This window comes from Elephantulus edwardii, unplaced genomic scaffold, assembly GCF_000299155.1.
Source record: "Elephantulus edwardii isolate Elephantulus edwardi_28Jun2011 unplaced genomic scaffold, EleEdw1.0 scaffold00036, whole genome shotgun sequence".
Lineage (NCBI taxonomy): Eukaryota > Metazoa > Chordata > Mammalia > Macroscelidea > Macroscelididae > Elephantulus > Elephantulus edwardii.
Genome location: NW_006399786.1, coordinates 531,981 through 548,715, shown reverse-complemented (window position 1 = coordinate 548,715; position 16,735 = coordinate 531,981). Strand labels below are relative to the sequence as shown.

General features: G+C 39.6%; 1 protein-coding gene across 1 annotated transcript in view; it reads left to right on the top strand.

Moving 5' to 3' along the window:
• Positions 1-13,590, top strand: part of SLC9A2 (solute carrier family 9, subfamily A (NHE2, cation proton antiporter 2), member 2) — a 180,631-nt gene extending 167,041 nt beyond the window's left edge. The window contains exons 9-12 of the mRNA XM_006884547.1: positions 3,320-3,416; positions 7,311-7,442; positions 10,562-10,652; positions 13,220-13,590. Coding sequence (XP_006884609.1) covers positions 3,320-3,416; positions 7,311-7,442; positions 10,562-10,652; positions 13,220-13,590 — 691 coding nt within the window. The remainder of the gene's footprint in view (positions 1-3,319; positions 3,417-7,310; positions 7,443-10,561; positions 10,653-13,219) is intronic.
• The last annotated feature ends 3,145 nt before the right edge of the window (positions 13,591-16,735 follow it).

The window sequence follows — 16,735 nt, the reverse complement described above, 5'->3', positions numbered from 1 at the left end:
TTGTTTTACAAACCCTCCCCCAGGTCCCCTCCACCATGCAGCCCTCGCTCTAGTCTCCTGTGATGACAGAAATACCCAGTTACATCTCTCTTTTAGACGATAACTCAATAATTTTAATACAATTGGTTTATAGGAAAAGAAGTTTGTATTTTTTTAAAGAAAAATATAAGGTAACTACTTTTTAATTTGGCTATTTGTAGTCCATCTTTAAAAGGTATTTATTTATGTGTATTAGTCTTTCCAACTTAAATTTGTTTCTCTGTCTTTATTTCTTACCTATTTTATTGTATCATTTGTTTAATATATCCTCAAAGCCTTTTTACTAAAGGAGTTGGGGTAGATATATGTAATCAGATGACCAGCTGTGAATCTGTTCCTGCTGTGACAGTGAGTGAATGAGAAATCAATGATAAGGAACTATAATACTGTTTTTGCAAAATTTAGGTAAATAACATCTTACAAATTTTTGTGTAGCAAGGTGTCATGAATGATTTTTTAAAAAATTAATTTATTTTAATGTTACTGTTGGAAATAGAGAACAGGACACATACAAATTCAACATTTTCCTTGCATACAATTCAGTGACATTGATTTGCCGTCTTAAGTGGTATAACCATTCTCACCCTTCTTTTGCATGGAAAGTTATAGCCATGGAAACCTATTTGAGTATCACTATGAGCAGTGGGTTTGGATTTGGTTTGGTATGTAAACTATAATTTTTACTAGGATGTAAAGTTCTTTATAATATAGAAATCAAAGTTCCCTCAGTAACATAAATTCACTGTCCCCTAAGCTTCTCAGTTGACTTTTTTAGTTGTTGTCAGTTTAATCCCATATAGGTTCATCCTCTTAAAAACACAAAGCTGAAAGAATATAGTCTTTATGTAATGAAATAAAACTACTGTTTGGTTTAAATAAGAGTTCAGAGAATATTTTAATTTCTGGTTTAAAATTTAAAGATCTTTTCAGGCCAATAGTTTCTGAATCCTCTATCCATAATGGTACCAGGAAATCTGCATTCTACCAGAACTTGAAATTCTGTTTCCTATCTTTGTCCTTTGTTATTTAATAGTCTTCTGTCACATCTTTGTAATGACAACGATGTGATGGATGACTCTTAAATGGAAAGGAGACAAAGGAGAAAGAAAAAACTGAAATGGAAATCAGAAGAGAGTCTGAAAATTGCACTAGAGTGTTGAGAAGCCAAAACAAAGGAGAAACATGCTGAAATAAAAGAGTTGAACAGAAGAGTTCAAAGGGAAACTCAAGAGAATAAAGCAAAGTATTATAATGGAATGTGTAGAGTGTTCAAACTGGAGACTAAAAAGGGAAGAGCTCCATTCTGTATTTCTCAAGCAGAGATAACTGAAAAATAAATTTAAACCTCAAGTTGCAATATTGAAAAATGTTATGGGCAGCATATTGAATTACTTAGAAAGCATCAAAAGAAGATAGAGGGAATACACAGACTCAGGGTACCAAAAAAGAACTGATTGGCACTGAAAAATTTTAGGAAGCACCATATGAGCCAGAGATGATGATAATTAAGGAAAAAAATGAAAGCTTCATTGAAGGCATTGGCAAAACATAAGGCCCCATGAATCAATGTGATTCCAGCTGACTAGTTTCAATTAATAGATGCAGTCTTGTATGTGCACATCAGTCTATGCCAGGATATTTGGAAGACAGCTGTATGGCCAATGGATTGGAAGAGGTCCATATTTGTTGCCATTCCCCCCAAAATGGCATCCAACAGAATGTGAAAACTATTGAATAATATCATTAATAATCACATGCAAGCAAAATACTGCTGAAGATCATTCAAAAACAGCCAGAACAGTACCTAGATAGGAAACTACCAGAAATTTAAGCAAAATTTAGAAGAGATCATTGCTGAAGTCACATGGATCCTGGCTAAAAGTAGAGAATACCAGAAGAATGTCTGTGCTTTATTGACTATGCAAAAGTGTTTGATTGTGTGAATCATAACAAGTTGTGGCTGACATTAAGAAGAATGGGAATCCCAGACACTTAATTGTGCTCATGTCAAACATGTACCTGGACCAGGAGTTTGTTGTGTGATCAGAGCAGGGGAACCCTACATGGTTTAAAATTAAGAAGAGAGTTTGTCAGGGTTGTATTCTCTCTCCATGCTTATTCAGTTTGTATGCTGAGCAAATTATTCAAGAAGCTGACTTTATGAAGAGGAATGTGGCATCAGGATTGTAAAATGACTCTTCAATAACCTGTGTTATGCAGATGACACAACCTTGCTTGCTGTAAGTGAGGAGGACTTGAGGACTTGTTGTTGAAGTTCAAGGAATACAGCCTCCAGTATGGATTGCATCTCAATGTAAAGAAAACAAAGATTCTTGCCACTGAATTGATAGGCAGCATCATGATGGATGGAGAAGAGATTGAAATTGTCAACAACTTTTCCTTGGTTCCACCATTAACACCATTGGTACCAGCAGCCAGGAAATAGATGCATTGCATTGAGAAATTCTGCAGTTAGGGACTTCTCCAAATTATTAAGGAGTGACAATGTCAGTTTGAGGACTAAGTTACATCTGATTAAGGCTATGTCTTTCTGATCATTTGCTATGCATCTGAGATCTGGACAATGAATAGGAATAACAGAAGAATTGATGCCCTTGAGCTGTGATGTTGGAGAAGAGCACTGAACATCCCATGGACTGCCAAAAGAACAAATAAATATGTCTTGGAGAGAGAGGGTGCAGCTGGAGTGTTCTTTAGAGGCAAAGATGATAAGGCTTCACCTGACATACGTCAGGCATGTTGCTAGGAGGGGCTCTTCCTTGGAAAGGGACATGATGCTTGAAGTGTAGAGAGTCAACAAAGGAGAGGAAGATCCTCAACCAGGTGGATTGACACAGTGACTGTTACAATAGTCTCTAGTGTATCAGGAAGTGGGAAGATGGCACAGCCTAGGACAGAGGTCAGATCCACTGTTCATAGGGTTGTTATGAGTTGTACTCAACAGTGCTTAACAAAAACAACATAAATCCTTTGTTCATCACGCCCAGCAATGACAGCCAGGTAACATCAAGTTCTCGCTTTTGACAAAGGAGACAGTTGTTTGTGTCATGAATGCATTCAATAGTGAAATAAAAAAGTATTAAAATCTTAAATTATTTCAAAATTCTGTGTGTTTAATAAGTCCTAAGCATTGTTCATTAAAGTACGATTCTTCTGGTTAAATACTACCACTGCATATCTATATGGGTAATCTAGTGTTAATTTATTAGTAATTGTTACTTGATTAGTAAATCACTTTTTCTCCCATTTCTTTTGGCAGTGATGGCCGTGAAGAAAAATTAAGAAAGCTCACCCCTGTTGAGATGGATGAAATTAGAGAAATACTATCAAGAAATCTCTATCAAATCCGCCAGCGAGTGAGAATAACTTATTTACCAAAATGCTTACTTACCTTTGGCTAAAACTTTCCATTTTTATTATGTGTTATAATTTAATATCTTACCTTTAGCCTCAAACTCTGTACATCCCATACCAGGCATCTTCTTTTTTTCTCTCAAACTTACCTTCTGTGATCCCAAATTTGTTAGAACACCACTTTCGTTCAAGAGACCACAGTTAACCTCTGACTCGTTGGGTTTTCTACTACTGTAAGATAAAGAAACATATGTTGATGAATTTTAGAGAGCTCTGGTGGCTTAGTGCTAAGAAGCTGCACTGCAATCTCAAAGGCAAGCAGTTCAAATCCATCAAATGCCCCATGGGAGAAGGGTGAACAGTCTCCAGTGCTATTTACTGTCTCTGAAAACCTGCTGGAGTGTCAGCTATTGGTCAGTTCTGACTTGACTGAACGACAACAATTGTGAATAAGCCAAATGGTTACCACTTTTTATTTTACATTCTTAAAGAAGTAAGTAAGCTTAAAAGTTAGAAAAGTTTAAATGTTTTCAGTTGTTGATTGCCATCGAGTTGAGTACGATTCATAATGACCCTATGAACAAAAGGCCAGAAGCCTTACTATAACTATTGTCATTTATCAGACAGAGTTCATGGAGGAGGCATGTTGTTTAGGAAGTAGATGCCACTCCTGCGTCCAAATCTGTATTAAACTGGGAGCTCCAAACACTTTCCGCCATGGGTAACCATTATTATTGGTAAAATTCTGTTGTTGTTGTTGTTGTTTGTGTTGTTATGTGCCGTCGAGTCGTTTGCGACTCATAGCGACCCTATGCACAACAGCCCTAAACCCTGCTCTATCCTGTGCCAACCGCACTGCCTCTGACACACCCATCCCGATTACCCCAGTCACCGAGTCAATCCATCTCATAGAGGGTCTTCCCCTCCTGCGCCGTCCCTCCACCCTCCCAAGCATGATGTCCGTCTCTAAGGACCTGTCCCTCCTGGCAACATGTCCAAAGTATGTCAGACAAAGCCCCAGAATCCTTGCTTCCAAGGAGTAGCTTGGTTTAATCCTCTCCAAGATGAATCTGTTTGTTTTCCTGGCAGTCCATGGTACATTCAGTACTCTTCTCCAGCACCACAGCTCAAAAGCATCCACTCTCCTTCTGTCCTCCCTAGTCATTGTCCAACTCTCTAATGCATAACAAGCGATTGCAAAGACCATGGCCTGTATCAGGAGCACCTTAGTCTCCAGAGAGACACCGTTGCTCCTGAGTACTTTAGAGAGGTCCCTAACAGCAGACTTTCCCATCGCGATACGCTTTTTGATTTCCTGGCTGCCGGTGCCAATAGTGTTGACTGTCGAGCCGAGCAAACTGAAGCTGTGAACAATCTCAATCTCTTCACCATCCATCCTGATGCTACCAATTGGTCCGGTGGTGAGAATCTTTGTCTTCTTGACACTGAGCCTCAGTCCATACTGAAGGCTGCAGTCCTTGACCCTTCGCAGCAAGTGCATGAGGTCCTCCTCAGTTTCAGCAAGCAGGGTTGTGTCATCTGCATAACGGAGATTGTTGATAGATCTTCCACCAATCCTGATGCCACAATTCTCCTCATAGAGCCCAGCCTCTCGGATAATCTGCTCTGCATACATGTTGAAAAGGTATGGCGACAGGATGCATCCCTGGCGTACACCCTTTCCAATTTTGAACCATGCAGTGTTACCCTGCTCTGTTCTGACTACTGCCTCTTGGTCCAAGTATAGGTTTTCCATTAGTACAATTAAACGTTCTGGGATTTTCTAAAAAAAAATTCCTATAATGCACCTTTTACATCGCTTCTTTCAGTACATTTTTATTGTAAGCACTGCATTCTAATGATTTGCTAATAATATAGCTAACATTTGTTATTATGTCCCATCAAACTGGAACTGAATCATAACTGATCCTCCAGCAGGTTTTCAGAGGATAGATACCACAAGGGAGGAAATTGCTCATCATTCTACCATGAAGCAGCTGGTGGATTTGAACCACCTATCCTTGGGTTGGCAGCACAAGTCTTTACCTAATTAAGCTATCAGAACTATCTACCATTGATTGCATATGATTTGCTAAGATCGCTCAGTACACTGAAATCTACAGTTCTTCAGGTTATTAGTGTTATTACAGTCTCCATTCTGCAGATGGAGACATTGAGGCACAGCAAGGTGAAGTGCTTCAGAGGGTCACATGTCTTGTCAGAGCCCACCTCACTTTCAAGCCATCTTATTTCTATGACTTCCTTGCTGGTCTCCCCCAAACTCTTCTGTCTTCCTCCCTATATTTTCATTGGTCCACACATGTTGAACACTCTTGTTTGATGGCAGCATTCTTCTGTTTCAATAAAACAGATCAAGGCAATGAATGGTTGATGCCTTCAGAATTTCAGGTCCCTATTTATAAACGTCATTTTATACAGCCTATTTTTTTCTACCTCCTTTATCTACCATCTCCAGGTGACCATGATTCTTGGTTCCTTTGCCGCTTCACTTTTTTCCCTTTGGAGCATCCAGCCACTTCTTGTCAGCTCATTTATATCTTCCAATTTTTGATGTCTTTCTAACCACCACCAGACTGTTCTAAGCTTTCGTTAGCGTTACATGGAGTAGTCGTAGTGGTGCAAGGGTTAAGAGCTTGTCTCTGCAGAGAAAGACCTGGTTCTGCTTCTAAGAAGATTCACTCTTTCATTCATAGCCATTGAAACATGTATTAACTGATACAATGAGTTTCTGAGGCTGTACGTTGTGTGGGAGCTTGAGCATTTGGTGGATTCAAATCGCTAGAGAAGTGTAATTTTTAGGTTAGCAGTGCAGCTTTCTACAGCCTAGCCTACCAGGGCTCCCTCCAGAAAATATTACAGCCAGGAAAACTGTTCTGTAGAGTCACTATAAGTTGTAATTAACTCAATGGCCATCTAACAGCAATGTTCAAATACGATACTGACCCCATATCACACGATTATAGCACTAAGTCATGCTCAGAAGTTCAAGGCAAAGATTAAACTTTATTCTCTCTTAACTGTTGCATAACTCTTACAGAGTCTAATATAGTTCTATGTAGAGATGTTCACAATAAATAGACATTAGTGCTAACAAAAAGTGGACTTAATTATGAATTATTATTTATTTTAAGAAACATGTCTGGAAAGCTTATAAAGCACTAATATTCCATGTACAAACCTAATTTAGACAGTTGCTTTCCTTCAAATACTGAAACGTGGTAATTACTGGTGGAATAGTAGCTTTCTCTTTTATATTTGAAATATGAGTTGAAAAGTTCTAATCACAAGGATATGGCACCACCAAGTGGCTTCAAGTGGCTTTTCTTTTAACACTAGCAATTTCTATTTATTACAGAATGTCTAAGGTAATACCGTATGCATGTGTTGCCTTTGCTATCCAAAATGTTACTAGTTAGACTCCACCAGTTGCTCTGCAGAAGACAAGGGGTGGCCCCCTCAACTAAAGATTGACAGCCTTAGAAACGTGGTAGAGGAAAATGATTCAGAATTGACTTGAGAGCACTAGCTTTGGTTTTGGTTTTGTAGAAATATGAAGATGAGTTTTACTTTTGACCAGCTCCTAGAAATGATTAAATGTTCCATGATACAGAAAGAGCTATCGTAGGAATTCAGTAGTTTTCCTCATTTGTACAAGATTATCCCTTTTCAAAGAAAAAAAAATACTGAGTTTTATCAGAGAACATAGACCCTCATAATTTGAATTTTTATATTGTTTAGTTTTATTTATTTTCTTGGTTGGCATGGAAGTTTTAAAGGCCTCATTGAGGTGCAAAGCCAAAGAAACATGAGTTTTGAAATGTCTAAGAGAATGATGAGGTCTTTCATCAAATGCTGCTCATGTGTTTTCATTTCAGACATTGTCGTACAACAGACACAATCTGACGGCTGACACAAGTGAGAGACAGGCCAAAGAGATTCTGATCCGGCGACGGCACAGTTTGAGAGAAAGCATTCGAAAAGACAACAGCTTAAATCGAGATCGCAGGGTGAGTGGAATGTGCGCTCTGGAATGCGTGCAGTTTCCAACAGCAGAGCCGGCAGCTGTTGTGGACACGCTGCCAGCGGAAGGGCTGCTGAGGACTGAGCCTGGGGTGGGATTAACTCAAGGGTAAAATCAATTATTAGTTATTTCCAAATATTTTTTAACAACTAGTATTTTCCAGATACTGTTGTAGGCACTTTGCTTATACCAGTGAGAAAAACTGGAAGTATTCCTGAGCTTGGAAAATTTATCTTCTTAAACTATAGTGGAGGAGATGAATACAGTAAACACTGAACAGATTAGTGACAGAGAGCAAAGTGTGTTATAGAAAAAAAAGATAAAACAGTCAAGGAAAGAACTTGGGTATATAGGAAAGGATCAAAAAAGCTGCAGTTTTAAATGGAATGGTTACACCAGGTGTTATTTGCAAAGTGTTGAGTTTCTAGGATGTGAGAAAAGCCAGTGCAAAGGCCCAGAGGTGGGCAAGCCAGTGCATTCCCAAGGAACTAAAGAAGAGGACTGCAGTGCTGAGATGACATGAGCATTTATGGTGTGGTTGGTTCAGCATTTTAGATTATCCCAAGACATTGTGACTAGATAGGAAAAATCTTTTCCAATGAAATTATAATTTCTTGATTTTAAAAAGCAGCCAGCATTACATCTTTTTTGTAATGTTTTTATTTTAATAATTTTAATGAACATTTACAGAGATTTTGGATTTCTATTCATTCATTGCTGCACTTCTCTCCCTGCCTAACCCTTCCCCCTGTGCCCCCCGCCCTCCCCCCCACAGTTCACTCCTCTCTTTGAAAAGTAAAAGAAAAACTCCCTCCCTGGTGCACAATCCTGCCACACCCCTCCCACCGCCCCAAGTACACTCCACTCTGCAACCTTAACTGTGGACTCTTGTGATAACCATAATACCCTCTCATATATCTCTTTTAAATTATTCTCTCCCTTATCTGTTTCAGTGCAGTATACACAATTTATCCAGTTTTTCTTTGGATCATTGTGATTAAAATGACTCTCCATGAACAATATTTTTTTAATGTAAATAATATTATAGCACTAGTGAAAAATTAAAGAAAACATGTAGTATAGCATTTGTAGTATTACTTTTGTATTATTGTAGTAATAAATTTTGCTTTCAATAATTTAAAAATCTATTAGACAAAATTTATTTTTCCTCATAATTTCTTCTCATATATAAAGTCTAAGTTTTTGTAGTACTCTCTTTTAGAAAACTCAGTGGTTTTCACACCTTGTTCCTAATGGTCACAGTTTATTTCTATTTTCCTTAGTACTGATTTCTATTATAGGTGTTTTAAAATTTAAGGATACTTTGTGTAGAATGTTAAATGATCCAGTAAGTATCAAGATAAGATGGAAGGAGTACACAGAGTCACTGTATCAGAAGGAATTGGCTGACACAGAAGAATTTCATGAAATGATGTATGAGCAAGAGCCTATGGAGATGAAGGAGGAAGTTCAAATTGCTCTGAAGGAATTGGCAAGAAACAAGGCTCCAGGAGTTGACGGCATACCAATTGATATATTTCAACAGACAGACACTGGCCTGGATGTGCTCACTAAGTTGTGCCAAGAAATCTGGAGAACAGCCAGCTGTCCCACTGACTGGAAAAGATCGATATTTGTTCCCATTCCAAAGAAGGGTGACCCAACAGACTTTGGAAATTATCGAACAATATCATTAATATCACATGCAACCAAGATTCTGCTGAAAATTATCCAAAAATGTTTGGAACAATATGTCAACAGAGAACTGCCAGATGGATAGGCTGGATTTAGAAGAGGTTGTGGTACTAGGGATATTATAGCTAATGTTAGATGGATCTTGGCAGAAAGCAGAGAATACCAGAAGAATGTCTATCTGTGCTTCATTGACTATGCAAAGGCTTTTGACGTTGTGGGTTACAATAAGCTGTGGTTGACTCTGAGAAGAATGGGAATCCCAGAACATTTGATTGTGCTAATGCGAAACCTATACTTGGACCAAGATGCAGTCGTCAGAACAGAGCAAGGAGACACTACATGGTTCAAAATCAAGAAGGGATACATCAGGGATGTATTCTGTCTCCATACCTTTTCAATCTGTATGCAGAACAGATCATCCACAACACTGGGCTGTACGAAGAGGAATGTGGCATCAGGATTGGTGGAAGAGTCGTCAACAACCTGAGTTGCAACAACCCTACTTGCTGAAACTGAGGAGGACCTGAAGCACTTGCTACAGAAAGTCAAGGACTGCAGCCTCTTATATGGATTGAAGCTCAACATCAAGAAAACAAAGATTCTCACCACTGGGCCAATTGGCAGCATTAGTGTGGATGGTGAAGAGATTGAGATGGTTAACAGTTTTAGTTTGCTTGGCTTCACAGTCAACACTCTTGGTAACAGCAGCCAGGAAATGTCAGGTGTGAGGGACCTCTCAAGAGTACTGAAGAGCAACAACGTCAGTCTGAAGACTAAGGTGCACCTGATCCGGGCTATAGTGTTCGCAGTTTCGTGCTATGCATCAGAGAGTTGGACAGTGAATAGGGTTGATAGAAAGAGAACTGATGCCTTTGAGCTGTGGTGCTGGAGAAGAGTGTTGAATATACCGTGGACTGCTAGGAGAACAAACAGGTTTGTCCTCGAGAACGTAAAGCCGGAATGCTCCTTGGAGTCAAGGATTCTGAAGCTTCGTCTGATATTGTTTGGGCATGTTGCAAGGAGGGACTGGTCCTTGGAGAGGGACATCATGTTTGGCAGAGTGGAGGGGCGGCAAAGGAGAGGAAGACCTTTGATGAGATGGATCGATTTTGTGACTGGAGTGGTGGTAATAAGTGCGTTTGAGATGGCTAGTTTGACACAGGATAGAACAGCGTTTAGAGCTCTTATACATAGGGTCACTATGAGTCGCAAACGACTCGATGGCACATAACAACAATAATTTCTTATTGCGTAGAATTTTACTTTTGCTATTGGCCCTCACAAAGTAGTTTGCTATTGAGAACTAAAATTTAACATCAGTTCAGAGTTTGCCAAAATATTTTTCTATCTTACAGTATGTAAGATAAGCTGTTTGTGTCATTTAATAAAAGTTTTCTATTTCCTTTGCAGGCTTCCACATCAACCTCAAGATATTTATCTTTGCCTAAAAACACAAAGCTTCCAGAAAAGCTACAAAAGAAAAAGAATTTTTCTAATACAGGTAATGAATATTCGTAGAACAACAACAACCAAAAAAAACCAAATTTATTTACTATTTTTTGTAAAAGATAATTTCCCCTCTTCTTTCTAAAAGGCTATGAGTCAAACAGCCTGTAAATGTAATATAAATATTTTTTTACTAATATTCATTGCCTTTGAGTCAGAGCCAAGTCAGTATTCAAGGTTGTAAATTGCACAGAAGGAGATACCCCATATTTCTCCCACAGAGCCTGTGGTGGATTTGAACTGTCAGAGAGGCGTGCTCTCTGGGTTGGAGTTGCATGATTAAACCAGTGGCCACACCTCTCTAATGGTTCAAATCTACCTGGACTTCCAAGGCAGAAAGAAAGGCACTCTTCTCATGAAGCTTATAGCCTTGGAAACAAAATACCCAATAGAATGATGTATGTTTTTGTTGTTGTTGCTTGCTGTCGAGTCAAGCACAACTCTTAGGGACCTTATGGACAAAAGACCTGACGCCTTTCTATAGCTATCATCTTTTCTCAAAGTTCATAGAATTTCCAGAGACATGTTGTTTAGGAAGTGAATGCCATTCCTACTTCCAAACCTGTCTTATCTATATAAACCTCTGTCATCAAACTGATCCCAACTCCTAATGAACTTAGAGGACTGAGTACTGTTCCATTTGGCTTCCCAGGCTGTAAATATTTATGGAAGCAAGCTGCCACGTCCCTCTTTGAGAGAGTGACTGATGAGTTTGATCTTAAGGCCTTTTGGTTATCAGCCAATATCTGTATCCATTGCGCGGCCAGGGCTAGCCCTAGAGTAATAGTAAATACTGTTGCCATTGTGTTTAGTCAGCAAGTACACAGAAAATTACAAACCTCAAAATTTGTAAATATTTAAATATTTATGTTCATTTATCTCTTCCTAAATACAATCATATATTTTACTTTCAATTGGAAGTATTAAATCATTATCATAAAGTGTAGTATGTGGCTTGCTGTATACCATACAGTCAGAACTGACCCAAAGCTGACCCTCCAGCAGCTTTTCAGAGGAAGTTAATTGCACAGGAGGAGATTGCCCATCCTTGTCTCTAGGAACAACTGGTAGCCTCAAACTGTGTGCCTTTGGGATTGCAGCACAGCACTTGTCACTAGGCTACCAGAGCCATCTAATTATTTGATCAGAATCTCTATGTAGCCTCACAAGTCATTTTTTTTTGTGAACCTTAAAAGAAAAATATGAAGATTCCATGTTTGTATTATATGAGATAGAACAATACCCATTTGAGGGTACTTATTAATCTAAATTTTTTTAAAAAAAGTAATGATGGCTTATGCTAACGGAAGGTGAGGTGAGAAATGAGAAGGAAAGAAAACAGAATTGTGAATATCTAAAATATTGGGCCATGCAAGTTGTCACCATGTGACCATCAAATACACTTTCAGGTCCCAAGAATGTTAACTCTTGGGCAAACACACTTTGACAGATGTCTCATCACCTGTCCCTCCCACTCCAGGACCTGACAAACCCCTTGGTTCTAATAATCCTTCCTCCCTTGGCTTAGAAAGTGCACCTTGGCGGTTTTCAATGTTTCGTCCCCATTTATGAAAATCTAAAAGAAATAAGCAAAACTTCATATGAGATTGCAGATTAAGACAGGAATCTTCACAACAGCAGACATTTATCAGAGTCTGGAGCACAAGGGAAGTACATAGATGTGCTCTGCTACTGACAGAAAGGTTAGAAGTCTGAATCCACTTAGCTGTCTGCTTCCAAATAAATCAGCCACTGAAAGAAAGCCCGAGGGCTTTCAAAAGGAGCCCAGTTCTGTTACAATGCACATGGAGTGTCCTGAGGTGAAGTGGACTTTGACAGCAACTGAGCTTTATTTGGTTGCTTGGTTTTGTTTTGGGATTTTTTTTTTTGCTTGCTTTTGTTATTTGGCTTTTTAAAAATCAGAATATTTACGATGTCCTAGGCACAGTGCCGATCTAGAAGACACTGTCCCCTGGGATCGTTCTCCTGGGCAAGTAAGAACACAGACCCCGCTGCCAGACTTGCTCAATTTGAATTGCAGCGCTTTCACTCATGACTGCTTCACTCTTGAATCCCACTTAGCTCCTCACTATAGTGCATGATTTAGAGAAGTAAATGGGAAAATTAATATTTAAAGTCCTTAGGACAATGCCTGGTACATAGCTCTTAAAAATTCCTATCATTGATAGTGAGAGTGCACACTGGGGAAATGAAAGTTTACAGAGATTATTCATCACACCCAAGGTTACACAGTGCAGAGAGAGTGAGGTCTTCCAGAGTTGGGGAACTCCCCACTTTCCTAACATCTGAGGGAATAACAAACTGATCCAGAGGAACTCTGGTGGCCTACTGAGAAGAAGCTGTGCTGTAATCCAAAGGCCCATGGTTCGAATCCAGCAGCTGCTCTAGGGAGAAGGATGGACATTCTCCTCTCATGCAGTTTGTTGCTTCTGAAAATACACGAGAGGGTCAGCAATGAATTGGTACCGACTTGTCAGCAAACAACAAGGTGTTGTTACTTATAACCCTTCTGTTATGTTGTTTTCTTTTCCTCTCTGATAGATGGCAACAGCAGCGACTCAGACACTGGTGCTGGGACCACTGTGCTCAATTTGCAGCCCAGAGGAAGGCGCTATCTGTCAGAACAGTTCTCAAAGAAAGCCCAGCAGGCCTACAAAATGGAATATAAAAACGAGGTAGAAGAAGATGCCGGCAGAGGGCAGCCCTACAACACCTCTGCGCCTCACTGCAAAGATGGAGGCACCCAGACCCCAGTCATACTCCGGCAACCCCTTCTCTCAAAGGGCCAGGTTGACTCAGTGAGAGAACAAGATTTTACTGAAGGCATCCGACCTAAGCCCCCAGCAAGGCTGGTCCGAAGGGCATCGGAACCCAGCAGTCGGAAAGCCAGATTTGGAAATGATAAGCCTTAATGGAAACAGCCAAAGCCGACTTGGGCAGATGAACCCAACAAAGCTATAGTTTTATTACTCTGAAACCTGACAATAATGGACTCCATTTTAAAGCTACTATGGATCTTTCTTTGGGAGGTAGAACCAAGCCATTGATAACAGGATGAATGCTTATCTTGAGAAGAGGAAATCAAAGGCAAAAAATCTATTAAGTATCAGTTATGACTTGGGGCTAGCAGTTGTATTCTTTGAAAGTCTAAAGGAAAAAAACAAGTGTGCCTTTTTTGAACTTGAATGACAGAACTTGAAATTTTTAACACACCCTGTTGATGAAAGTTTTAATATATACATAATATATCTCAGATTTTATTTATGCAAAGATGTGTATATCTGTAATCTGTTTTTAAATGAATAACTCTAAAAATACAACATCTTTCCAAAGTGAAAGGGCAACTCCTGGAGGGTGGTGGGTCTACTAATTCAGTAGTTGGTTAGGGAAGACCACAGCACAGAGCAGAAAAACCCAGTGACTCTAATTAGGAAAGTCGTCAGAATACTTGGGCAGGCAAAGCACCTAGCTATCATGGCACAAGTTAGAGGCCCAGTTACTCCTTTGAAATTATCAGAGTCAGCTTGTTCTTACTATTTACCTCTGTTTGTGCCGTGTAAATTCCATCTTTCTCTGCTTGTTTTCAGTGCTGAAATGGCAATGTCACATGAATGAAGCCGCTTGCAATATCTGACTAGCTTGTTGGCAGCTCTGGATGAAGGTCCACCTTTTGGGCCTCAGGTGTGGCATGTGGGGAGTTGAGGACACGCTTGTTTACAACTTGTTGGTGGGTTCTATGTTGTGCAATACTTGGAGGGGGGCAGGAGGAGGTGATTTTAATGCCCATCAACTACCACTGCTTTTGTAAGATTTTCTTCTGGAGTGTTCTAGAACTTTGAATCCAGGCCATTGGCTTCGCACAGATGATGGAGGTTTATGTAAACAGTACCCAGATGTTTAATAAATGGGTGAGACTTCAGGGTTTGAATTTTATATTCAGGAAGCACTTTGGAGAATGTCGGGAGCTCTACATTTTTTGCACTAGGCTGTAATTGGTACCTCTCCCTCTCAATAAAGTATACTCCTATTTTTTCATATAAAGTGGATTCTATTCATCTGACTACATTTTAAAAGGATATGGCAGAAAGATAAAAAAGTGGAAGATAATCATTAAAGATTAATATTTAAATCTGTCTCTAACACTTGATTTGTTATTTTTGCTCAACAATTCCTTTTTAAATTTGGCTGGAACAAGGCTCTAAATTTCAGGGTTTAGTTACTATTTAAAGGCACTCATATAGAATTTTAACTTCACATTGGAGATGCATCAAAGGATAATAATGGCCATAATGTTACTGGAAGACACATGAATACATTAGACAAAAAGACAACATACCTAGAAAACCTACCTCAGCAGTGAAACTCCAACCCGTTCCTCATTCCTCCCACATAAAGAATAAATCTTCTACTGGTCTGTACATTGCTGTACAGAGGTAAGTCGTGGTTGCTGTGATGCTAAATACTGTGATACTGCTAACACAAAGGCCACAAATCTCTGGCAGTTCAAATCCATCAGTGGCTCTAAGGAGGAAAGACTGACAGTCTCCTGTGTGATTTTAAGCCTCCGGAAAGCTTCCAGAGGGTCAGCTGAGAGTTGGTTCTGACTTCTGAGCAGACATAAACTTCCCACCTTCCGGTCCACGCGTAAGCACCCAGCCATTTGCACCATCCAGTGACATAGTACTTCTTCACCTACAAACCTCAGAAGCAACCAGAAGAAATTTCTTCCTAGATAATTTGAGGGCATATACTGAAAAATGCATGATTTTAAACATATCTGCCAGAGAATTGTGGCCTTTGTGTTAGCAGTGCACCTTCCTACAGACTATGCCACCAGAGCTCCGTTGGTCCAGAGGCGCTCTAGAGGAAAGATCTACTTCCATACTAATCGGCAATTGAAAACCCCATGTAACACAGTTCTACTATGAAACACGTGGAGTAATCATAAGTTAGAATTGACTCATTGTCCACTTGTTGTTATGTGGCATTGAGTCGCTTGCAACTCATAGTGATTTATGTACAAGTGCCCTAAATGCCCTTCTATCCTGTGCCAACCTCGCTGTCTCAAACGCACTTATTCCCACCACTCCACTCACAGAATCAATCCATCTCATCGAAGGTCTTCCGCTCCTGTGCCGCCCCTCCACTCTGCCAAACATGATGTCCCTCTCCAAGGACCAGTCCCTCCTTGCAACACGCCCAAAGTATGTCAGACGAAGCTACAGAATCCTTTACTCCAGGGAGCATTCTGGCTTCACCCTTTCCAGGACAAACCTGTGTGTCCTCCCAGAAGTCCATGGTACATTCAACACTCTTCTCCAGTGGGATACTATTTTATATAGGGCTCATAGAAAAAGGCCCATAAAATTTTGTACAAAAAGTATAAAGAAAGTGTAGTTAATAGTGTCTCAACATGATTTTCCTCTGTTGTTCTGGGCATATCAAGTTTAAGCTGGTGCTTCATTATCATCTAAGAAAGGAATATTCTTGGAAGTTTGACATTCACGTATGACTTTAGTCTTTAAAAAAGTTTAAGGAGATTGCTTTGTCCTCTAGAAGTCACTGTTATATCTTGAGTGTCAAAGACTGCATGTTTGACACTTGTCATCAGTCTGAACAAGAAAGGCTATGACTTAAAACAGATTAGTGATTCTGGGGGTTTCCCTTTTCACTTTTAGAGCTTGTACTTTCTATACTGCTTTTTAAACATGGCCCTTTCTTTAATCATTCTGTAGTAGTAAGAAGACAAAAGGCATGTCCACCAGCTGCTCCATGGGAGAAAGATGAAAAATCTCCTCTTTTGTGATTTATAGCCTCTGAAAACCTGCTGCAAAGGCCAGCTATGAGTTGGTTCTGTCTAGATGGCAGGTAGCAACATTCCTTTAATCTACAGAGCTCCAGTGGAGCCGTCCATAGAGAACTTTATTACTAATCCAAATACCCTTCTGTGCAATTTCAGTGGAGGGTTAACTATAATATGGCAGGGAGTCAGCAATGAGCTTTGTTCTGTGCTTTGTCTGTCTGTCTTGTTTTGTTTTTAATCTGCTTTTGGAGAAA